At 46.1% G+C, this 25,793-nt stretch overlaps 1 protein-coding gene across 4 annotated transcripts in view; it reads left to right on the forward strand.

The window, feature by feature from the left end:
- SPTBN1 (spectrin beta, non-erythrocytic 1) overlaps positions 1–25,793 on the forward strand; it is a 132,406-nt gene that overhangs the window by 52,578 nt on the left and 54,035 nt on the right. For 2 of the 4 annotated variants that reach the window (XM_035320838.1, XM_035320839.1), the window contains one exon: positions 24,832–24,983. In XM_035320838.1, coding sequence (XP_035176729.1) covers positions 24,832–24,983 — 152 coding nt within the window. Of the gene's footprint in view, positions 1–1,652; positions 2,208–24,831; positions 24,984–25,793 lie in introns of those variants that run through there. The other 2 variants (XM_035320840.1, XM_035320841.1) reach the window with 2 other exon arrangements.

Raw genomic sequence — 25,793 nt, forward strand, 5'->3', positions numbered from 1 at the left:
TTGTCTTGAGAGCAGCATCCTGCCTGCAGCAGCAGCAAGTACAGGTGCTTCCTCAAGTCCCCTTCTCGCCTTCCAAGCACTTATTTTAGGGCCCGAGGCTGCAACACCTCGCTGCATTGTCCAGTGGTGTTCCAGCCATACATTCGCTTTTCTTCCCTTACGCTGTAAAAAATCTGCTCTGGGCAGCTGAACAGGCTTCAGTGGCACAGGCATGGATAGTGCTAGAAAGACTGAAGGCCAGCTTTTAAAAAGACCAAAGCATTTTAGGCTCAACTTGAAGTCTCCTGTAGCACCAAAAGTCTTGTGTAAACACAGCTCTATTGGTACACAGGGGTTCACTGCAATACGCTAGCAAAAGCTCTTCTGTATCAATACAATAAGGAATTCTGGGCTAGGGATAGGTTGTTGTTTTAAGCAAACCAGTATAGTTAAAAGCCATAAATATTTTACATGTATTTATGACCTAGGGAGCAGTGTGCCAGGTGTTTCCAACAGCCCGTGTGTTTTTGGAAACCCCAGCTCCAGTTGGGAAGCGTTGACTTCCATCACTTCTCCTGAATGTAGCACTGCTCGCGGCTGGATTTGTTGCCCGTTTGTTCCCCGGGGTGCTGGTGATGGCTGGTTGGGTTTCCAGCTTGCGCCTCACTGGAGCCAGGGCTGCAACAAGCTTCTCCCACAGAAATTGTCCTGAAATTACTATATGACTCAAAACTTGTGAAAATACAGCATCAAAACAAAGGCAACATTTTGAAACATTTAATGAGGGGATGGAGTGGGAGGAGAAGAGAACATTGATTCAAGTGGAAAGGAATTTGGAAATGCAAGAAATGAGAAAAAAAAGGAGAAAACGTTTGTATGAATGTTATCAGCAGTTTGCAAAGCAGGCAGGCAGACGATTCAGATTGACGATATATATGCAGAATTGACCTTTTAATTTTGCTTAGAATGAGTGAGGGTAGGAGCTCCTGCCCCGGGGGGACGGCTGACGTGTCGTGGATCTGACGGCATCTTCAGGAGCCCACCTCAGCCTGCATGGACTGGTCCTGCACTTGGCTGAACCCCCAGGTACCCGGCCCCCAGCACCCCGCTGGCTGGGTGGCCGCATCCCCGGGCCGTGCCAGAATCCTCAGCACCAGCAAGCGAGGCGAAACAGTGCCAGGAGTAGGCTGCTTAAAGAGCCTTTTGGCCAGGGCTTTGCTCGTTCCCAGCGTGGTGGCGAGCACGGCACGCTTTCTGAGCCCTCCCCTCGCCCGCTGCTAAATACTGGATGAGCGTTCCTGGGTACGGGTTGCTTTGTCAAGTGAACAGTCTCGAAAATGAGTGACGAGAAGCGCCCTTCTTTTCATGCGATAGTAATCTGAGACTTTTCCGTTACATGAGGCTCTCAACAAAAGCTTGTAATTCCACCAGCTTTGTTCAGGGAGATACCACCGGCCCCCTGGCTGCGGAGGTGCCCCGGGGACGGCAGCCGGGCCCTGCAGCCAGCTCTCCTGGTGGGTCGGGCGCTGCTGAGCGGAAGGAGCCGCTTCGGTGTTTCACCCGCCGTCTGGCTCTTCCCCTGCTCCGCCGCCCCTTCACCCTTGGTACAGCCTTCGTTTCCTCCACAGTGCCGTATGGTAATCAAGTGACATCAGCCTCCACCCGGGTGGCTGCTGATTATGTTACAAACCAGCAGAAAGGTCTGAGGTGTGCGCGGCTCCTGCAAGCGCCGGCAAGGACGGCAGCGCGTGGCTCCCTGCTGCTTTTACCAGGCGGAACTGCAAGCTGGTTTTTCTTTGATTGAGTTTTGCCAGTGCTGGGAGAGCATTTGAAACCTGATTTAAGCGCTTGAGAGTTGCCTGGAGTGGAGTGGGGGAAAAACAAGACACCAAAAAACCCTCCTGGTGCTTTAAGTTTGAACCCGTTACAGACAGCTTACCACCAATCCACACGGCTGGATTTTGAACCGAAGCTGTTATTTGCTTAGGGCTCAGCGAGAACGTTTTCTCTAGGGACTGAAGCCAAACTTCTGAGGAAGCTGGGATTTACCGGGATGTATGGTAGAGAAACCTGTGGTTTCTTTATGCTGCAGTTCATCGTATCCCTGTGTTACCTGTAAATGGAATTACAAAAATCAACCAGTATGCCTGGGCCCTTGTCCCCAGGATATGCAGCTCAGGTGCCGTATAACTATAATCAGTTAGAAGGAAGATTCAAGCAGTTGCAAGGTAAGCCCCTGCTGTTTTTTTGTACGTGTTGCTACGATATGATCCCCGTAAACATGTTAGCCTGGGCTAGTTCTCATTGCATCAAGGCTTTAATAATAACAGAGGCCAAAAGCAGTGCTATGGCACCAAGCTTTGCATGCTTTCAGGAGGTACCGTGCAACTTTAATCCCTGTGAAGGTGTCCTCAGTCTTACAGTGTTACGGTGTGTGTTCAGCGCTGAGCCACTCAGCCGGACGTATGAGGACTAACCAGACCAAGTCACTTTAAACAGTACGGGGGAGAGCAAGGAAGTGGTCTTTCTGTTTATTTTTGCCTTCAATAAAATGCAGTTGTAACTGTGGAAACTAGTTGTAAAATTGTAGCTTTGTTTGGGTGCAGTTTGCAGTACAGCCCCTCTTTCTAACCGTCTGCCTGCACCTTCTAAAGACGGGTAGCTTGATTTCTTCAAATCAGGAGCACTTGCATCATTTCCAAACAAGCTGCTTTGCTTGAATTCATGTTGGTAGATCACTCAGAAAGCACACAATTCAACGTTCCTAATTTTCTTTATAATGTACTATTCTACTTCTAGACAGAGAGCATGTCCTGCAGTGCCTCCCCATTACCTTCTCTATCTGATGGGAAGAGAAATCAGGGGTTTCTTTTGGGGTGCGGTGGCGTGCTGGGTAGAGGGTAAGCCTCTGAGCTGTGCTGGGAGCCCGGGCTCTCAGAGGTGCCCTGAAGGAGGATTGGGCCCTGGTGTCTCCCTGCCTCAGGTGCTGCTGCTTCCCTGTGCAAGGCAGGTCTCAGCGATGAATGAACTCTGGCATTGCAGTTTCAAAATCAGAAAGAATTCTTAGCCAAAGCCAAACCTCCTTCTTCTCTACATCCATGTGGCTCTGTAAATAAGCCTGGAGTACAGTGAAGTTCATCCCTTCTGTGCAAGTTTCTTATTTTACTGTGGTTTATGCCACAAGCGTGGTCCTGTGGTTCCCTTCTGAGAGGGAGGAAGAGCCTTGGTTAGTGCAAAGAATGTTCCTATTTGTTGGCTTAAGGAGGGAGGCAGAAAAATCTTTCATTCATACTATGTTTATCTCATAAACTGGCTCGCAGTAATGGCTGCGTACTGGATGTAATAAGATAAAATGACAGCAACTTAAACACTGGTAACTTAGGCATTCCTCAGGCAAGGCATGGAAAATCCAGGCTCTGAACTTGCACACGAGGGAATACGTTAGAGGCTTTATCTTGGACATCTGTCAGATCTTAGGCTGCAGTGCTCACTTTAAAAAGAGCGCGGTAACTCTGTGGCACAGGGGAAGAAACACTGGCACATGCCTCTTTCTTTGCTGGTTAAGTTAGCAGTCTAAAGAAGGCAGATTTTATCATTTTCAGGGTCACTGCTTCAGGAATCCATTATCTGTGTGTTTATATCACATTGAAAGAGGAAAGGAGACCGCGGTGTTGAAAGCACAGAAAGTGAGTTTTCCCTTCAGTGGAATGCGGTGTTGACCTGGGGGGAGGAAGGGGGATTGCAATACTCCCCTTAAATTTACTGCAATTTCCTGTAATGAAAGAGATAAAATGCAGGGAGTTCTTCTGAAAAGAGGGACTTTGCAGTAGACCATCCATAACTGTTTATTCATGCTGCAGAGAGGACAGACAGGCTTGAAAAGTAGTGCTGACAATGATCTCAGCCAGGGTGGAGCTTCAGAACAGGAAATGTTTTAAATTATGCACTAGATACTCCCTGAAATGCTAAATAACTATACAAAATACTGTGTGCTGTAAAGGGAGTGGCTTAACTGCAGACACGAGGTGTCTTTCCTTGGATTAATAGCTCTTTGTTTGGAGAGTATCTAACAGCCATTATTTGGTAGTTGCAGAAATTTCAAGTGACTTCTGTCTCCTGCTAGGGGCTCCGGTAACATCACAGGGCCTTCTGTGGCACTGCGGGCTGCTCCATGCATCCCAGGCTTAGACCCAGCCAGGATGAGTTGAATATATGTAGGACTTGTAAATTACAATTCTGTCACCAGTTGGAAGGTGTACAAGCAAATAAGACCAGAGACATTTAAAACATTTTTCAGTCTCTGGTTAAAAAATACCCTTAAGGCTTTCCTTCCTTCCTTCTTATCATTGTGCTTTCCCCCTTTATAACAGGGTTTCACCCCTCTTGCCCCCGGCAGCGTGGCTTGGCACCATACAGGGTACCTTAGACTCCACCTGTGTTCTTCCCACACTGAATTTGCCCCTCATTTCTCACAGTTCCTGAGAGTATTCACGTGAATCCATGGCTTTGCACTAGCCTATAGCAAGGTGTGGTTCAGGCCTAGCGGAGGTTGGAAACTTTCCTCGAGCAAAGCACTTTAAGAGCACATTTTGACTAAAAGTACAGAGAACAAGTGCTCAGGCCCTGTACCGTGCAGAAGTGTGAATCAGAAATGAGATGAGGATACCTCTCTGATCTCATCTTTCCTAAGGTAGCAGATACGATTGGTTTGGCACTGTAAGTCTCACTTGAGAAGAAAAGAAGAACCAGGAGACAACCTAATTCTGCCCTAAAATGCTAGCGACAAAGTGAATTCGGATGCAGATTTGAATGACCGCTTAGGCACTCTTACATTCCACCTCTGTTAAGTGCCTTGAAGTGGTGATTTTTATGGAAACTGTTGTTAAACTTGGTGATGGTGGCTGGCAGAGCCTTTCAGGCAGATTTTCCAGCCCCGTGCCATGGGGGCATGAAGCCTGCACAAGCTGTGGGACTGCACGTGGGCAGGGTCGCCTTGCAGGGACCACCTGCCATTCTCCTCAAGGGGCCCAAGTGAAGCAGGAGGTGGCAGAAGATGCTGCTAGGAGTGCATCAAGGCTGTTGCAGTGTCAAAAGAAACCCTGAAGTCCCTGTGTGGTAACAGAGAAGCAGAACCTGATGGCAACAGTGTAAACGGTGCTACAGGGAGGCATGTGTTGAAGCAGCCATGGCTAAAAGGGGAAATCCAGATCATCAGCAGGACTCCTCAGTGTACTCAGTCCTGGTGCTCAGGAGGATGTTAGTGCAGGTGTGGAGAGAAAAAATTATTTCACAAGTTCTGTTTTCTTCTGTAAGCTTTGTTAGTTCTTATTATGGTTTGTTCGCCCAGTCGTGGAATGATAAGCGAAAGATTGTATCAGTGGTTGCTATCATCTTAAACCTAGGTGTGGAGCTTCAGTTCTCACGGCTGGATGTTCAGCAAAAAGGGATCGTGTTGTAAGGCTGGAGTAACTCTCTGCAAGTAAAGACAGGACCCCAAAACTTGTTTGTGGAAAACGTGTTGCCATGTAGCTTATGCAGGGTATGTCCATGGAGGAAATTCATCCTGTTCAGCTGAGGACTTGAGTGACAAGCAAAACAGATAGGTTGTAACTGCAAACCAAGACATCACTGTGGCTGCGTTAACATTCCAGGATCCTGGGGGGGCCTGGAGGGGTTTCAGGTTTGGCAAGAAGATGCAAGTAAGGAATTTGCAAGTTGATCCCCGCAGCTGTATCACCTTCCGCAGCAAAGGTGAAGGCACCTGAGTGGCAGTGCCAGGGGAAGCCATCAGGGCGAGAGCAGCTGTCATCGCTGCTCGCGGGCTCCTTCCCATCTGGCTAACAGGACGGCGTGGTGTTTGTTAACGCTGCTGGCAGTTAGTAGCTTGATGGCTTGTTCAGTTCCTGCAATGTAGTTGGGAAGCTGGGCCTCAGCTCTAAGGCTGGGCCAGAGGTGCGAGACTTCAGAGGTAATCACAAATCTGAAATGCCAGGGGAAGGGAGTGGGCTAGATCTGTGCTCCTGATAAAAAGCCAGCTGCCAGAGGAGCTGGGTGCTCTACCCTGCTGTGTGGTACATTCAGATTTTGTTTAGTTTGTCTAATGTTCTATTTTAGGTGGAAATGCAATTTGTTTCCTGCAAGAAAGTCTCATCCCCAGATCCCTGCCTGTGTGCCCAAGGACAAAGAGGGAGCTGCTGCTGGGAGCTGACAAGTGTGTCTGAGTTGCTCAAGGACTGGCCTAGGTTAGGGTAGTGAGATCTGCTACACCCAGGATCCTCTGATGTTATGTGGGTGCCCTTTGAAAAGAGTTTCACCAGCTGCGCTCCTTGTTGCAAGATTTACGTGCTAAAGGCTTTCACAGTTGCTTGCTAGCAGTGACCTGCTTAGCTACAGGCAGCAATTGCTGAAGGACATCCTACTTTGTCTACCAAATTGGTTACTGGCACTTTTTGTCATGGCAATTCCTGTTAAAGGTGAAATGGGGGAAGGTTTAATTTCATTTCAGATGAAATGGGTCTGGTTTATGTGTTTGTTCCCCTCCCCCCCGTCAGACCCACATAAATTGCAAATATGTCCATATTCTTCTGGCAAATCTTGCTTGGTTTTCTGCTGTCAGCAACTGTTCCAAAATCTTCATGTCACAACATACTTCAGTCTTCTGTTTTCAGTGAAAACATGGGCACAAGCTAAATGGTTGGAAACCCTATCAGATTTGCAGAGACTTAATCGATTGCAAATGTAGCATGCATGTCTGATAGCCAGACCCTTATTCTTTCTGATATAAAGTCTTTCTGCAAATATGAACGTTAGACTCAGTTTTATGGCATTTTAGCTATCTGCAACAAAGATGGTAGCTGAATATTGATGAAAGTCGTCTTTGTCTAGAAATGTTTCAAATGGACAGTTGTTAGGAAAAGGTTATAAAAAGCGATCTTGCCAACTATTTGAGTGTGTAATTTCAGGATTTAACTTGGAGGAAATGATTGGGTAAGTGTTGTAGCTAACATATCCAAGTTCTTTTTCAAAAGGAACGTTTTTACCAAATCGCTTGCTAGGCCTTTTACTTGATTCTTGTCTCTTCAAAAAATGAACCAGTCAAATTTAAACTTTCCACATCCTCCTACCATTCTGTACCAGTCTGGGGGAAGCTGTGGCACAAAACTGATGCAGAATCAGCGAGAGGGCTGTCAGAGCTGCCTTATCATTGCTGCCCTCTCCAGAAATAAGAGCCTACCATTACGCTGTTTAAACTGTGGAATGACAGAGACACACTCTTATTTATGCCTGGGCCTAAATGTTGCAGCAAGGGATGGGGAATCAGTTTCATGCCCTTCCTTTGGGGAGCGACTGATCAGATCAGTATGGGTGGAAGTGAAAGTCATGTTTCAGTGATCATGCTTGATGTCTATTAATTTTGTTACACATAAGCTATCTAATTGTGCCACCACACTAATTTTTGTCTGGGTGATATATAGCAAGACCACAGAAGAAGATTTTGTTGTAGGTTCTGGATTAGTTTGTCTATGAAGGATAAACTTCAAAAACACCCAGGAAATTAAAACATTTAAACCCTTCGCTCTCGTTCTCTACCAATCGTGATATTAAAAACAAAATAAAAGTGAGACTTTTAGGAAAACTTAACAGAAAGTTATTGCCAAAGTTTTTCTTTCAGAACAAATGGTAAGCAGTAAACATACCAGTTTGTTACTACGAGCATGTTAGTGTATTTTCCCTGTTTTGCAGGGCTGTTGAGGACAGAATGGCAACTCCATCTTTTCTACTAGATAAACTGCTATTGTGGCTCAACACTAACTAAGTGAGGGCTAAGATGTTTCTTACTGTTAAATAAATAAAATAGATCTTGATAATCACCTGGGTACTGAAGTTAACAGTTTTATACTAAACTCACACACAGAATCACACACAGAAATAGTCTAGGTTGGAAGAGACCTCCAAAATCACCGAGTCCAACCTCTGACCTAACGCTAACAAATCTTCCACTAAATCATATCCCTAAGCTCTACATCTAAACGTCTTTTAAAGACCTCCAGGGATGGTAACTCAAACACTTCCCTGGGCAGCCTATTCCAGTGACTAACAACCCGTTCAGTAAATAAGTTTTTCCTAATATCCAACCTAAACCTCCCCTGGTGCAACTTTAGCCCCTTCCCCCTCGTCCTGTCACCAGGCACGTGGGAGAACAGACCAACCCCCACCTCGCTACAGCCTCCCTTGAGGTACCTGTAGAGAGCGATAAGGTCACCCCGAGCCTCCTTTTCTCCAGGCTGAACAGTCCCAGCTCCCTCAGCCGCTCCTCGTAAGACTTGTTCTCCAGACCCCTCACCAGCTTCGTAGCCCTTCTCTGGACTCGCTCAAGCACCTCCATGTCCTTCTTGTAGCGAGGGGCCCAAAACTGAACACAGTACTCGAGGTGCGGCCTCACCAGAGCTGAGTACAGGGGGACAATCACTTCCCTGGACCTGCTGGCCATGCTGTTTCTTATGCAAGCTGGGATGCTGTTGGCCTTCTTGGTCACCTGAGCATACTGCTGGCTCATATTCAGCCGACGGTCAACCAATACTCCTTTCTCTTTCTAAAAGCTCTGAATCCTTTCTCATGTCTTCAGAGTTCTGAGAAGTGTGTCCTTCGGATTGTGAGTTTTGGAACTTGGGGAGATGCAGAAGGCAAATTAAAACAGCATAGAGTAGAGTGTTTCTGCTAATATGGTCACTGTTGATCCAGCTGAAAAAGTAAACGTTTAAATTGGATTTGGCTCCTCACTGAAATAACTGTGAAACTTCACAACTCTGAACTGTTGCCTCCATTTTTTTTTTTTTTTTTTTTTTACATATTTTTTGTGTTCTGTTCCCTTCACTTCCTATTTACATTGTTTGTAGTATTTGTTTCTAACTATTTGGATAAACAACTTAATTTTAAAACAAACAGAAAACTCTGGCTCTGGATTTTTTTTTTTTTTTAAAGCAATTGCTGTGTACCTCTGTGGCTCTGAAATTGTGAAGTAAACAACACTTGTAAGCAGATATGTTCACACGTGATGGTAAGGTGATCTTTGAATACCCCCAGGGCGATTTGTTGCCAGTTAGAACAGTGAAATTATTTGTGTGATGTACTTAACTGGTGTTAAGCCCCGTAGCTCTGGGAATCTGGAAACACAGCGATTTGTGCGAGCGCTGGTGCTGGCCTTTTGTGTTTCTGCGTTGGATGCATCTAATGAGCTAAATGCCCCAGACAGTCCCAGTGTACTGCAGGCATGTTGTAACCACGTAGGAGTGCAGGGTCCTATTCCAAATATTTCTTCTGTCTAAGAGCCCCACTCAAATCGATTGTAGGTTTTTGCCACTAACTTCTGTAGAAAGTGAGGTAGTAAATAAGACTACAGATGGAGAGGGAATTGGTGATTAAAAGCCAGAACAATAATAGGATTTCATTCTTGATTTTTTTCTGAAATCTGTTTTGTGAGATTGTTCTTTCTCTTTTTTTCTTTCTGTCTTTCTGTTTTCTCCTGGGTGCATGCTTTGATTATTAAAGTGGGTGAAATGCTACCTAAGCCAAGGAGCCAAGCTGAAGAAAATCAAATAGCAGATTTGCAGCGTGATTCACAAAATCTATGTTTCCTATTGCCTGTACTAACCTACTCTGCTGTGGTGCTACAGCACAGGGTGTGGGGATCAGGAAGGTGCACGTACCTCCAACTTATACGCGTGTCCTGAGTGTCATGGCAGAAGTCGCAGTAGCTTCTTCACAGTGGTGAGCCAGTCCATTCAAAGAGTGTTTGATTGCTAACAGCTCTGAAGACCTTTTTGTTCCTGTTTCAGTTGCATCAGGAAGTATTAAGTATCGGCTATTCAGTAGCAGGGTATGACAATGACGTTTTTCCTTATGTGAAAATGAATTATCTCTATTCAGTAAACAGGACTGGGAAAACTGTTAAGCCTATTATTGGGAATTAGTCTCTTAACTTGAAAAGCTGTGGTGAAAGACAGAGTATCAAGTAAATAAGGTTTTAGAGTCTACTTTGCTCTTCCCACAGGAAAGCCGGAGTGGAATTTAATGTGGAAATGAGCACCAGGGCTGGCAGGTACCAACCCATTGCCTGTCTGAGGGGCCGTAAGGAGACAGGTCAGCTGCCAGCTGGGCTGCTGGGGCTGCTGCTGGTTGCTGGCCCTTTCAGAGGGTCACTGGCAGAGAGCATGGCCTGTGGCCCCAGCAGGCATGGGCTCCCTGCCTGGCTCTGGGTAGGAGGACTTCGCTCCTGGTGTGCCTTCCAGCGCGTTTCAGTCATGCAGGGACCAGACTGGAGCTGGCATTCGCACCTGAGGCAGTCCTGGCCCTGCTGTCCTCCACGATAGCCTCAAGGCAATTAAGGAGGGCATGTAAGGACAGTCTAAAATCGCTGGCTGCTCCCAAAAATGCACACAGCAGAATCCTTCCATTCCTTTCAGAGGAAGGAACACAAGCACGACGGTGACCAATCATGCTTGTTACTTTGATGTGGAGCCGGAGGTCACGGTGGCCGGGAGAACCCACGTTAACACAAAGGCCTTGTACACTTGCTGCTGGAACGAGGGTATCCCAGGCTGAGAGCTGCCTTTGTTGGAAGAGAACTACTGTAGCCAAACTAATATTAACCGCTCTCCCTAGCCAGGCTGAATGCCCCACTGTTTCCCTTAGAAAGAAGCTTAAAGAAAAAGGCCCTTCAGTTTTCGAGGGGAGTGGTGCAGTCAGACTGGCACACATGCAGAAATTGTGGCAGAGTCCAGAGGCTGTGTTCATGGCTTCTCAGAGGCCTTATGAAAGGTCTGGCATTAGCGAGTGGCCTTTTCCCCGAGATGACTGGAAATGTAGATAATGCTGTGTTCAGTCAAGTTGGGTTTGTTCATGAAAAACGCGAACTGGAACTCCTGGCAGCGCAGGCCCAGCCACGCCGGCAGGACAAGCTTGCACTTGACAGGGTCAGTGTTGTGTGTGACCTGTGCTTTGGTAGAATATCCAGTTCTGCTTGGCTTTCAGTAAAACTCTGCTGAGCTCAGGGGGAAGGTCATAAATATGATTTCTCATTTACAATGTTGTGTATTCCCTGCCTTAGCAAACAGAAGTATCATCCCAGATGGCATTGGGCAGGAATCAGTTTGTTGTTCCTTGCAGAGACTGCAAGCGTCTCTGCCTTGGGTGTTGTCACAGTGGCAAGGTGAATGTTCATGAGGTTTGGTGTGGGCTTGGGCGGCTGGGTTTTGTTTGTTTCGGATTTTCTTGTCTGTCAGGTTTAGTTTTATCAGAACTGAGTTTTCGGGTAGAATAGCTAGAGAAACATGCAAAAGAGTGAATAAAGCGTGGTGCCATAACACAGAAATTATCTGTGTTACCACAGGACTCTAATCGCAAGCAAGGGGTGGCTGTACGTCTCTGGAGACTGAATGAAACAGAGCCTTGTTGCAAAGAGACTGAGTCTTTCTGAACAAAATAAACACTGTCTGCCCAGATTTTTCTTGATAAAAACCCTCTGGTGTAGGAAAGATACCTACATTTAACTCAAGGGCTTGGCAAACTCTCCAGGAAGCCAGTCAATCTGCAGAGCCTCCTTCTCTGATGATCTAAGCCAAAGGAGACCCATCAAGGGTAGTGAACCCACACAATGCCTCAGTCCACTCTTGGGAGATCTTGTCTCTCAGATTCAGGTCTGCTCCCTCGTTCTTCTCAAATAGCTGCTCCTCTTGGGGTTCAGCTTCTCCATGCTGGCCCTATACACTGGGTTCAGTCCTTCCCTTCCCCTTACGAAAAAAAAAAAAAAAAAAAAAAAAAAAAAGCCAAGTGTTTGTTTTGCCCAGGTACTGCTTCCAGTTTTTTGAATATGATTTGATTCCAGGAAAAACAGGAGAGTGATAACATGGCTGTCTCATCTGCAGTCAACTGACTACAGTTTGTTTTGGGTAATTATTAATTCTGCATCTCGTTTAATATCTTTCCTTGGTTATCTCCAGGGAAACTAGACTTACTCTGGTAGTGCAACTGCCTTTTTTTTCAGGGTGTGTTCCTCTTTTCAGCTTTTCCAGGTTGTCTGGCAATATAATGAAAGCGATTGCTCTGAAATTGCGGATGTGACTGTACTTTGATTGCATGAGTCATGGTCGTTACGGAATGACGATTCAGTACAGCTCTGAATAAATAGGGAGGTGTCTGGAAACGTCAGACATTGGTTTGGTTCTGAACTTGTGACCTCTGCGCTATTCTTGTGCACTGGGGAGTTAGATAATTTGGGCTAACCCTACCTTTAAGTGCTCAGTGTCGCAAGTAGCTTAAATAAAGGAAGTTCCTTGGGGCAGCGGTGTCAGCACCCCAAGCGGGGCTGTGGGGAGCATTTCCCCTCTCACGCTGCGCTGAGGGGCCAGGGCCGCAGAGGAGACCTTGCAGTATGTGGTGGGTCTTTAAGTGACCGAGGTTTGGTTTGTTGAGGCTCTGATTTGGAGCCCAGAGGAGGAGGAAAGGGTGTCAGGAACTGTTTTACCTGTGGTGGTGGGGATCACATTTGCTTTCTCAAAGGTGATTTGCACCCCTTCCTTTGCAGTCTCCGCAGGCTTCACTTGCCCTGTAGGGCATGAGTTGCATTTCATGCTCCTGGCCACACCTAATGACCAGAGAGGCTTCACATCCAGCACAAGGGAGTTGTTTTAGACAAGTGACAGTGCCTGTAGACAATTCCTCGATTGTGCCCTAGGTGACATCCTGGCCTCTGCTCCTTCTGCAGGTGCCCAGGTAATCCAACAGCCTCCAGGAGCAGGTTGTGCCTGGACATGGTTTTCATGGCTGTCCCCTCGGTCCTTATGGAGGCAGTTCACCATGGGAGATGTGGAAGCTGCAGCATGTGTTTTTCCACAAATCCATTGCTACTCACATACTACTGAATCTTCTCTCACTCTGCCTCCTCCCCACCCTCCAAAATTAATAAGTAAATAATGATAACTAATAGGAGATAGCATAAAATCCCCATGATTAAAATCTGTTTTACAGGTACAGTTGCTCCTAATGGGCAGTTGCACTGATCCTTGCCAGCACGTGGAAGCTGACTATGTTCTTTGCCACTTGAGAAAAATGCTTATTCATCCTCTGTGCCTGGGGCCAGCCGTGTTACCACTGGTCCCTCATTGCACACATTTCTTTTTAGCAAAAGCAGCCTCGAGTTGTCCTGGAGAACAGGCAGGGCTTAACAACACCTGACACGTGAAGTCTTTGGCTGTGCATGTGCATGCTGGTGGGGTGCGCTCCACAGGGAAGCACCTGCCACTTGTCACAACAAAATAAAGCAGCATCTGAGAGAGAAATTTTACTCCCAGTGTTTTGCCTGACGGCCTGAAATGACTGCACAGCACAGTGCAACCTTGGCAGTAACTGGTCAGTGGGCTGGGTATGGGGCTCTCCTCTACCTCTCCTCCAGTCTGTATGAGCATGGCCAACTCCAGCCATTTCCTAGCAGAGTTTTCAAGCGTATGCTTGTGAGCTGCCTAGTGCCAGAACGTCTTTTGGCATCAGGTGCAATCCAGTTCTCCCTTCTGGTTTAGCTCCTCTTGCCAAGTTGCAATATATTTCCCAGGCACCAGCTGCAGGTCACTGGGCTTCAGGTTCAGATATGTTCATGGAGCTTCTTCTTGTGCATTTGAGTTAGGCTTAAATATACTCCTATATTTGGAGACCTTTAGACACTACGCTGTCACATCTCATGCTTCAGGAACACGCAAAGAAAGTGCACACGGTCTGCGTAAGATAGCATAAATGCATTTTCATGTTCTGGAGTTCTTGCCTCCTGCTGGATTTCAAGACATTTCCAGCCTTTGTATTAGTTAAATTATTTCACAGCTGCCTTTGTACACAGCTCTGTGCAATTTGGCTAAGAAGGTGTATAAGATTATTTTGGGGGTATAAGCATACAGTGAGTTCAAAGAGCCTGTTTCCATGCAGAAGGCAAACGTGCCATAGTGCTGTGCTTAACTGGCCCCTGAATTATAGAAAGACATTAATGTCACAGTAATAGACACTCGGAGCATTTATCAGGCACTTGGCTTTCAGGAGTTCTTGAGCTCTTTCTCTTATTGATCTCTGTATTTCATAGAATATAAAAATACACAAAACAAACAAGCAGTGCTTGCCCCCAAATAAATAAACCAAGGCACCAAAAAACCCCAAACACTTTAAGTTCCATCTTTGGGGGGGGGTGAGGGGGGGTGGGTGGGGGGGGTGGAAGCTGGAGTGCAGACCTCCTCACAGCATGACTAAGGTGGCATCAACCAAATGTCTTTGGCTGAGCTGTTGGGTGCTTCTTCCACTGCTGGCACGCACTGAACTGGTGATGTTTGGCAGTTACATTCTCTCATTGAGTTAAAAATTAAAGTAAGCAAAGGTAAATTATTGGGAGTTCTCATAGATAACTTCAAGAGAAGCCACACCTTTGTAGCGCGGAGAGCTTTTCAGTTTGTGCAGTCAGTGCATTCCTGATCCAGTACAACTCACGAGTCCACTTCAAGACCAGAAAAACAAGTGATGTTTCTGAATGAAGATACATATTTAAGATGTTCAAAGTATATATTTTACTCAACTAATTCCTTCAAATTTGCACCACCTTTTAAATCTCAGAGAGATCATCTAGAGTTTCAGACAAAGGGAGTTTTTGCATTTTTCTGCTACTGCTTTGAAAGTTGTTCTATGGGCAAGTTCCTCTGTACTAGCAAAGTATTTGTTTTTTTTTCCCCACTCTTGCATAACTCCAAAGGCTGAAATGATTTCGCTTAAACATGCCCCATTGTTCCACAAAAGCGGATCAGTAAATGACCTTTGGATTGGAATCAAGGAAAATTTTGAGGTGAGGAATTAGAATTTGTGTGCAAATCATTTGTACCTCAGAAGTCACAAGAAAGTTGGTATGGCATGAAAAGACAGATTTTTTTTTTTTTTTTTTTTTGTAATTACCACATGAATTTCATAAGGAAGACCATTAATGTATGGAATGACTGATTGCAGTGTGTGTATATTAAAGTTTACATTGTGTTTGCATGTTCTGGAGCTTTTCTGCAGGAATTTACAGGGGAAGGCCCAGTTTGTGCCGTTCTCAGACAACTTCAGCTGGAGCTCTGCATGATGGATTTGCAGATTAGAGCCAGAGAAGATTAGGGGTTTTTCCTCTAATGCTTCTTATTAGCAGGTTGTTTCAAATCTCATTAAATTTCATTCATTTTTACAACTCCCTTCCTAGAAATAACTGCATGTGATCAATAACATGGGTTCCTTCAGTTATACAAGTGATTGTCATTGTAATCTGCTGGGTTTTTATTGGTGATAGGCCTTCTGCTTTTGTCCAGGGGGGTGTCTTTGGGGTTTCAGCTTAGATCCCAAGCACACAGAGCCAGGGCCTGGCTTACCTGTGGTGCTGCTGCTTTCCTTCGTCAGCCTGCTGGCACAACGTCATGTGTCTGCCTCTACACTACAGCCTGCAATTACCAATAATAAATTGTTCTGTGACCATGGAAACTGGGGGAACTAAGCGCATTGTTCAGTAAGGCTATAAAATTGGCCTGTTAAAGGGGAACTGTTATTAATACCTGATCAACACAGTGGTTGTTTAAATACATGTTTTTCCATTTAAAATATTTCTATGATAATGAAAATTATAATTTAACAGCAACTAATTATAATGATAACATCTCTTAGTACCCAGATTTAATATTTTGAAAGGATTAAATGCATTCATCATAGATTTATTTTCTATTCATGCTTTTCTGTCATTGAAGTGAAATTAGATTTAAACATGAAACCAACAAAGGTTTGGCATTTCTTTCATCTACTCTTCTTCCTGATTGCAATGAGCTTTTAACGAAGCATAGTACATCCCACAGCTTTGACTTTTCACTCCACATAACATCTCAACCTGTACTTTAGATGAAGTAAAAGACCCTACAGCTCTCTGGAACCCCTCAGGGGGATTCCATGGGAATTCCGTTTACACTGCCCTGTTTGTTTGAGGGTTGCCAAACTTCTTAGAATCACGGGATTCCTTGGGTTAGAAAGGACATTAGGAGTGCGTTTGGTCCAACAATCCTGCTGAACGCAGGGGCAGGTTCAGGGATGCTGAGGGTCTTGTCCTGCTGAGATCTGAATGTCCTAAAGGATGGCCCGCAGCCTCTGTGGGCCCATTGTGGTGTCTGGACACCCTCCTGGTGGGCATGTTCAGCCCCACACCAGCAACAGGTCTTGGGCTGAGGTGTCTGCCGTGCCCAAGTTGGCTCCGTAAGGGAGGGGTCTCAGTGTCCATTTCCCTGTCTTCACGGGGGATGTGGAGTCCTGATGCCCATCCCTTACTGACTCATCTCTGCTTCACAATTATACCTTCATGTTTCCATAATTCCTAGCTAAGGAGGATCCCAGTCTGGCCACTTAGTTGGGCTGCAGAAACAGCTGGCTGATCCTCGTCTTGTGTGAGCTGTGTTAGCTGCAGCTCAGGAGGAAAAGGACTGGAAGAAAAAGAGTACAGCGGAAGGGAAATCATGTAAAAATAAAAAGCCAAACACCTCCTTCCTACCCATGTTTTTCTTCCTCTAGATGAGTGGGAATCCACTGTAAGATCTCTGTCATTCCACTGGGTTTGCAGAACAGGGAAAGAAATAGGATGGACCTTAGGGAGTCAAGTTCCCAGCATGTTCTGTGCCAAGCCTTCTCCTCGACCGTGCACCACTGCTAATCAGCCAGTGGACTGGGCACAAACAAAACTAATAGCACTGCCCCACTTCCATAAAAAGCCTTGTATTTCCCTGCATTATGCTCCTCATGTTTTTAAAGGAAATTGCAAAGACCCTACAAGACTGTGTGCCCTTGAAATAGGGCTGTGACCTCAGGCTCTTCATTGTGGGGTGGGAATCCCAGTGTCCGGGACAGGCCAATGCTTTTTCCATAGTCCTGCCAAGGAAGTGAATTGTCTGATATGCAAAGGGAAGAAATGGCAGCAGGTGTTGTAAAACGCTTACATCGAATCAGCCTTAAGGTGTTGCTTATTTTAAATAGGAGCAACACTGAGGTATTTTCTTGCTGTTTGTTAAAGGACCTCCATTCGAACGACATGTTGGGTGCTTCATAGGCTTCAAAGTTAATTTCTTTATTCCACTTGTGCTACTTTGCTGTAAAAGCATTTCTACCATGTTGATCCAAATACAGTTTGGAGATCAGGTATTGGGCCTCTGGGCTATTTCTCTCGTAATGCACACGGAGAAGGGGAGCGGTGGTGGCTGAAGCTGCAGAGCTGGGTGTGAGTGTTCCCAAGGGCAGCACACAGAAACATGGAACCGTTCTCCTCATCCACGAGAAAGGGTGCCGTTCTGTAGCTGCTTTGTGTTTCATCCAGGAAAACCAGCAGGCGGTTGGTATCCCAGGGTACCAGGAAAAAAAGGGGAAGGTTAATGTTTAGGAAATGGGGTGAATGACACTGTTTTCCAGAGCAGGGAGCTGTCGTGGTGCAGGAGATATTTACTCTACTCAATTTTGCATTCCAGTTGTCCTGAAGTTAAACATGCAGCTCACTGGTTTGTACTAAGGTAGAGAGAGCTGAACTGATTCTCTCTGAATCTACTTAAATACATCAATTTTGTCTTCTGAATTTAATAATAATAATAATAATAAATAATCTGAGTTCTTCTACCAGGTTAAGCTGTTAAACCCAGATGACTTTCATGTTTCTCTTATATGCTGTGGGAGACGTTACAGCAACTTTTTGCAGATGAACATAATCATTCTCCTACATGGATCCAAAGTTGGCTTTCAGAGGATTTATTTTTGTACTGCTGACACCAAAATGCCATAGACCCTGTGTAAAAATAAAGACAATGAAGGGACCTGCCCTTCCAGGCCCTGTAATGCTTGGCTGGCTACCGGACATTGTTCTGTGCATCACTGCATTGTTCGAGGACAATGTTTAGTGACATCAAAGAGAAAGCAGTAGAATTGTTTTTTCCACATGGTGCATTATGCAGCTTTCCCTTTTTTCTTTTCAGAGCGTTTTCAGCAGTGAAAGTAGTCACGTGCTGCAATGTTTAATAGAGAAGGGTAGATATTTAATAGGATTTAGAAGCTGGCTGGTGCTTCCTAGTAAGAGGGAGCAGGTTGTTGTGCACAGCCTAGAGTTGTGAACAGTATGTTGTCTCTGCAGCGGGGTCCGGAAAGTAGCAAGGGTTTTGCTACTAATGCAAATCACCAGCTGAACACAGTATGAACAAAATCACCTTGTTGCTTTGTCATCTTTCATGTTTGCATTCAAGTTCTTGCCTAAGTCATGTTCCAGCATGTAAAACCTTTGGTGTAATCTCACCATTTTTAATGGGGAAGTCGCACCAAAGATTGCTTTTACCATAAATAACCATAGCAAATTCAGATTGCTTTGATCAAAACCATCAGCTGCAGTCACTTCTCCATGTTAAACTGTCCAAAGTAAAAGTGAAGGAGATACTTCTTAAAGCTCACCTGGTGGTTTTGAGGTGCTGGAGCCACATGTACAACCTGCTTGCGCAAGATGTGGATTTGGCTTCCTGTGGGTTTTGCTCTCGGTTGTTACTTGCCTCTGTGTGCATGTGTGTGTTGTTACAGACTTCTCTTTTCCACATTCAGCCCCTTTCTTTCCATTTTTATCTACTCCTATCTTCAGTCCAGTCGCGCTATTTGCAGCTGGAGGAAAGCAGCATCCACCTTTGGTTTTATTGTCTTGCTGCTGAAGGTGAAATAGTCGTGGGATGATTGAACATCAAGAGAGACTTGCTTCATTTCCTTCCCTCTAAGGACACCTAGTATTCCTCTTCACTGGGTGATCCCTCCTCCTTCCATCATTTTCTTTCCCGTTAATCTCTTCCAACATATTTTAATGTAGACTCTGTGTGTGTAACAGGTGCCTGTGTGCAGTGCTCGTTGTGTTGTTCTCCCTGGGCTTCTTATTGCCACGTGTACTGACACAGCACGTCCAGCAGCCGTGTGGAAAGGCCATCACCTGGTGATCATTTATCCAAGCAGATGTTTCTCCCCTCAGCTGTGCCGGTACAGATATGCGGAGGTGCTTTTTTCCCCTTGGGGTTATATTTAGTATCATATCAGCTCACTGCCCCCAGCCACCCCACTGAGCTGTCAGGTGCTCTCAAAGGGCAGCCAGGGCCTTGCTCCCTGCCTGGGTCGCAGGGCTCTGGTAGAGCCCAGCCTTGCTCTGAGCACCCCTCTCTGCCTTCTGGCACTGTACTCCAGGTCCAGCAGCCACCGGCATCATTCCTTTCACAAAGTGCTGCACAGTGGAGATGTTCTGTACAAGCCTTGCCCAAGCCTACCTGAAACAAGGGAGGTTAGGCCCAAACAAAAATGACTTTGCGTTCACCAGCAGCCTTCAGTCAGTATGGCAAATGGCGATCCCAGTGCACACGTGCATGTTGCTTCACGACGAATTCTTGTTTGATCACAGCACTTTGGTCCCAGTAGCTGACTTGCTGTTCTCTCAGGCATCTTTCTCAGTTGAAAAACCTCTGTGCGTGGCTGGAATTTGTGGCACTGAATATTACTGGCTGCTTAACTCCATATCCTGGCAGCTTTGAGAAAACACGCAGTGCTATCCTGCAGTAAAACCTACAGTAATGGCTACATCGTCCCATGAAAGCAAGCTCTGTAACCCTTTGCATGGTTAGCCTGGGCTAGGATCAGAGGAATTAAGGGAAGCTGTGGATATTAGATGTCATCAGCAGAAGCAGTGTGCCTGGAGCAATTCTCCTCTGCTCTCTGAGTCAGTGTGTTTAGCAGTGCTTCATGTAGGGTGCCTGCTGGCTGCGTTTGTTGCTGTAGTGAAAAAATAATAATTTTAAGCCAGAAAAACACTTCCAGCGTGGAAAGTAAAAAGGACTTAAACCTGCAGGAGACAGAGCATTTGAAGTTAAGGATTAATATTCATCCTTAATTTGCCTTGCTTGACGTATGACAGGGATCCACAAACGTTGATACCGCACAGAGCATGCTGCCTGCCGGCTGGGCTTGGCAGGGACGATTTGCTGCACTCTCCCTAGGCAGCTGCACATGCACCGAGCACCCAGCAGCCATCCTAGACGCTCACAGTTGCTTTCAGCTTTCCTTTTATGCTTTAATTTCTGTTTGTTTGTTTTTTCTGTCCAGCTCCTTTCAGAGTGCTCCCTTTGCTGATAATCTGGCAGGGTGCGGAGGCCTTTTCAGCCTGGGTGCTGGCAGTAGCTTTTGTACACTGAAAGTCATTGTACCTGTGCTGGGCTGGCAGCAGTGAGTGCCAAACATGCTTGCCGTTCAGTTCTAAGTGGATTCAAGGTCAGTTTGTTGAAAATGTGGTTTGACCGGTATGGAAGGCAGCAGATTGTCTTGGAGCTGTTTTTAGAAAACAGGCAGCCACACAGGTAACCTTTGCCACAAGAGCAATTGGCGGTGGTGTTGTGCGAAGGGACGCGGGCTGATAATGGTGTGCAGGAGCAGCCCGCGTCTCTCTCAGCCAGCTCTCGGAGCCATGCATTTTGCAGGGCAGTTATTAAGAGATGTGCTTCATTAGACTGGCCCAGCCGTGTCATTCCCTCAGCGTGTGGAACAGGAGATGGAGTACATGGCCCCCTTCTGCTGTCTTGAACCAGGGATTCAGTGACTCGGACAGGCATGGCTCTGATCTTTCAGAAAGCTGACAACATTTTGGTCAGTTTTCTTTGTCATCAAATTAGCAGAGGCAGCAATGACTCTCCTCAGACGGTGAGGGGCTAGATGGCTGCTTGAGGTCCCCTCCAGCCCTGCTTTCTGCTAGTTGCAGTGAAAAGCTGTTTCTGTGAGTTTCAGGGAAATAAGCTGCAGCTTATTTACTAACTCCTAAACAAGGTCAGTCCTTGATTTATCACAATCACAGAGCTGGAGGTTGCAAGCTGCCATGTGCTACTAGTATTGTCATGGGGGCTTCCGCATAAAGGAAATTTCCTTCCTAGTGTTGCTTCAAGATAAGTTGGATTCTCTATTATCAATACTGCTGTGAGAGCGGCTTCCGTTTTCCTGCTGTGCCTGTTTTGCATGTTGTGCATTTCTCTTTACCCTTGGGAAACAAATGTTTTCACAAGCTGGAGGACGCTTGGAGCTCCACCCATATCCTCTGGTTTAGTTAATCTTCAAAACCTAAAAATGTGTTTTTGAAGGTATGAAGGCTGTTGGTCAAAGCAATCACGAGATGCATAAACAGTGCTTCAGAGCCCAGCGCTGGTGTTACAGCTCTGCTACCATCCCTCATGGATGCACCTGGCCCCGTGTAGGTTTTTGTTTGGCACCACACATTAAAATAGCTGTAGTTGTGTTGTGAGCTTAGCTGATCTGTCAGAGCTTTCTCTGTGTCTGTTTCTGGCTCTGAAACACAACCAAGATTCATGGGTTTTAGTTCTATGTGTGTTTTAACCTAAAACCCTGAAGCAGAAAAATAGATTCAGTTTGAAAGCGTTGGTGAAAGCATTGCAAAAACCTGCAGCCATTGTGAAACACCATGTAGAAATCATCAGGCGAGGTTTTAACACGACCAGCCCCCGTCACACGGCTTCCAAGATGTGCTGGTTGTTCCCACGTTACGGGAGCAGCGCAGCCTCGAGCAGGGCGGCAGGAATGGCTCTGCCCTCTCCGTGCTGGCGGCAGCCCCAGCAGAGGCGGTGGGGAACTGGAGAGCTGAGCGCCAGGCGCGTTACAGAGTGGCCTTCCTGGGTGGCCTGCCTGTCGGGAGGCTGACAGCTGTTGTGTCTCTCCGGTGGTGTTTTTTGGAGATAAGTTGCTGGCTGTCCCCCAAAGCTGGCTGGGATCGGGCAGCTGCAGGCCAGCATGGGGACCCAGCACTCAGAGACTGCAGGGGGCATCCGGGGGTCCTCAGCTGAGAGCCCTTGGCCCTTCCTGCTGGGAGTTGGGGGACAGGTGGGGAGAGAACAAAAAGCCACTGAGGGCTGCAGCAGTGAAGTTGTTTGGACATATAAAGAGCCACCAGCAGGCTCAGTGTGTGGAGATGGTGCTGAAGCTGTTGCAGCTGCCTTCTCCTAGGGACTTTGACACTGCTTTTATCGGGCAGCGAGCGGGGAGGAGGACGGCGCCACAGAGGATGGGTGGGGATCAGGTGCGAGGAGCAAAGATGAGAGCAAGGGTGGGGAGCTGAGGATCCCGAAAAAAACAACCGAACTCTTGAACCTCTCACTGTAAACAGGAACTAGAAGACCGCAGAAAGCGGTGCAGAGGAAACGGGAAGGTAAGAGGGGAGGGGCAGCAACTGTACATGAACAAGTCTAAAGAAAGCATGCCTGGTGGCACCGAACATTGGCTACCGAAGCACAGGGGCCTCCAGCCTGACAGGCGCTGTTCCCACCCTCCCCTCCCTGATAATTTGGTGTGCTTAACAATGCTGAACAGACAAAAAGGAGTCGCTCTCCTGAACTTTCTCACGCTTTGTTCCCTGAACCCCTGCCGCCCGAAGAACACACTTCCACGTCCTCCTTTAGGCCACGGGTCATACTGGGGTGGGGAAGCTTCTCTGGGGGACCACCCCAGGGTTGGCGCCATCAGCTCCCCCCTGCTGCAAGTGCTGCCTGCGGCTGCCTGAGCTCTGGGCTTTCTGAGGCTTCCTTTCAGCAGCAGAAGATCCTAAGCTGGCATCAATTAACACTGTGGCACCAAAGTTTTCACAGCCTGACATGGCATGTCATGGTTTTCCCATGTCATGTTTTTTTCTGTTCAAAATCAGGCTCTGAACCTTCATCTGTTAGGTAAGGCCACATGGGTGTTCTTTTCCCACCCATTACTTTTATCCCAATCCCGACATTGGAGGGTTGTTGAGAACCATAGCTTTTGACCAAATATTTTTTTAAATGGATGGCTTTAAATGGATGGCTTCATGGTGATATCTGATAGCTTACTTTACTTGTTTATATAAGATTAGCTGTGTCCGACTTTATCTGTAGGATCCTGTCCATCCGTTTTTCTCTTCAGGATGAACGTAGCCCAGGGATCCGTGAATGTTATGATTTTGTATAGAGACTGCAGCGATGAAATAAACTTGCTGAGCTGTTTGGGGGCTTGCTCAAAGTGGTGGAGCTGCTGAAGGGAGCTGTGGTAATTTCCACTGGAACTGTCTTTCAAAAAGCACCAGCCATCACAAGGATTCGTTCAGATCCAAAATGGCTTGGGCTGGACAGCGAGCCGCAGCTCTGGCCCAGTGCCTGTGCTCCTCCTACGGCCTCGCAGTCCGCTGCTGCATCAGTGGTGAGGACAAACGAGAGAAGCAAAGTGATGGTTCACAGGACACGCTGCTGACTGATCACAAAACCCACCTTTAACGTCCTTCCAACACCCTTATTGCTTTTTAATTAATTTCGTACCTTCTAGGTGGGCAAAAGCTGTTACATGTGGAATGGTTTCAGTGTGTTATCTCCAGGGCACTTCCTACCACATGGCTGAGTGGCAGGAGTAAGTTCAGAAATACTTGGGAGGAACTGAAATCTTGGGGTGGGGTTTGTGTAACCAGGCAAACCACCACCAAAGCGCTGATCTGCTCTCCCACTCCCTTTCAGGTTTCTCCTCCTTACCACTGTTCTGCTATAGTATTTATCTATAAATACTATAGTGGGGAATAGGGGAGGCACTGAAGCCCCAGGAAGTCTTCATATGAACTTTGGGTTCCTCTGCACACACCACCACTAACCTTCTGCGTGTGTAGAGCACGGTACACAGAGTTCTCAGAGCTGGACGTGTTACATTTTGGTTAGGATTTACCAGTCTTTATGTCCTGTTTCCAAAGGTGCCAACAACTTTAAAGAGACCTCTGGGAGGTTTAGATGCTCAGCTGCTTGGAAAAGCAGACCACTTCCATTTGTACATCTAATTACGGACTTAGGAGTCCAAGTTTGAGCACCTGTGTTGTGATAAATTTGGTCCATAGTAGTTCCCATCTCAGTGAACTGACTTTCTGCTAACAAGTAAGGGCTTCATCCAAAACCCTTGGCAAAAGAATTTAACCACAGAGATGTATAATATTTCTGTCTGAGGGTTCTCAGCTTGGCAAATAGCTGTTTGGGAGTTTCTGAATTAATGTGGGCTGCAGCGAGCCTGTGCATTAAGAGAGCTCTCATAGCCAACATTTTTGTGTATAAACAGTTGTGAAAGACTCTGGGAAGGGAAAGTGGAAAGAGCCTGTTTTTCTATGGTTAAAATAAATGCAAGTCTACCTCAAACATGCAGTTACAGAAAAGTTAATCTTGATGTTGTGTAAATACAGTTACAGATGCTGAATCTGCAAATAAATGGAGGTGAGGGGGAATAAATGAGAAGTTGTGGTCTCTGCTTTCTTTTATACATATGCTAATCCAAAGCGACCGCTGCTATTTCAGGGGATCTGTTCTGGATTTGTTTGTGTATTCAAGAGCAGAAGTTGGCCTCTTCTTCCAGTGGTGGAAGATAACTCTTGAGCAAATTACTGGACAATTTGATCGGTCCAAAGTGGCTTTTACATTGCAGCTTTACAACTGACCTCTTTGCACCTTGAGAAAGCTGCTTACATGGGCAGCATGTAAGTCTGCAATCTATACTCCAGATTTATTCCATAGATAGTTACTCAGTAAAATTCCCAGTCATGATAGGAAATGCTGTGAGATAGGGAGAAAGGTGGATTTCGGGTGAAAAATCCCATTTTCTGCAATGACTGCTAAGAAAAGAAGCCAGCTTCTTTCACCTATTAGATTAGATGTGTTTGAACATCACGTTTTTGTTCAGGCACATGAACTGTCATGTATTTTGGGTAACATTGTGGTGTTTTCTTAACAGATGAACGTGAGGCAGTTCAGAAGAAGACTTTCACAAAGTGGGTTAATTCCCACTTGGCACGCGTGTCATGCAGAATTACGGATTTGTACACTGACCTTCGTGATGGAAGGATGCTCATCAAACTTCTGGAAGTTCTTTCAGGAGAGCGACTTGTAAGTGTTTGCTTATTAGTTTTCGCTGTGTGTTTTTTGTTCGTTTCAGTGAATGCTTGGCCCAAATGATGTACAGCAAAAATGAGTACTGAAGGTTCAATGTTACAAATGTCTTATGTATTAAATGGAAAAAAAAAAGAAAAAAAAAGTCTGTTGCTTCAGGAACAGCTGAATCCATACATCATTAAAATATCTTTCTGTTGGTTTCAGTAGGAATCAGAGGAAGTTGTCTTTGAATGTTTCTTGCTGGTGAGATGCTGAGCAGTTCCAGCAGCATTCTGCCTGCTCCTGGGTCTGACAGAAGCGGAGCACTGAATGATCCCCATTACGTTCTGCCTTCCCTAGAGCACGCTGCAGGATATGGAGGACAGGTTGGAGAGAGCCAGGCCCACGCCGGGGAGCTCTGCAGCGGCTTTTGTTGTGCTGTTGGTCACATCCCCACTGCCTAGGAATGTTCCTGGGACTGTTTGAGTTCTGTACAAATAAGGCTTGGATTTTTTTTGGTTAGAGGAATACCTAAAATGAATTTTAATAAATGGGCCAAATTATTTCTTTAGGTATGATACTAGCACAAGCTGGTGAGTAAGAAAAGCTTTGTAGTAAAAAAAATAAAAATAAAAATGCTGCTACATGACAGGAAAACTGTGTGTGAGGAGATGGCTGGGTATCAGACTTTCATTCTGCTCCTTAAATGATGGCTGTGCTCTTAACTACCCAATTTAAAGCAATCTTTTCAAAGAAATACGGGTCTTTAGCTAAGACCTAAGGCTACATGAGGTTGGGACTGTGTAATCGCTTGTCATCAAGCAG

Source organism: Oxyura jamaicensis, chromosome 3 (assembly GCF_011077185.1).
Source record: "Oxyura jamaicensis isolate SHBP4307 breed ruddy duck chromosome 3, BPBGC_Ojam_1.0, whole genome shotgun sequence".
Lineage (NCBI taxonomy): Eukaryota > Metazoa > Chordata > Aves > Anseriformes > Anatidae > Oxyura > Oxyura jamaicensis.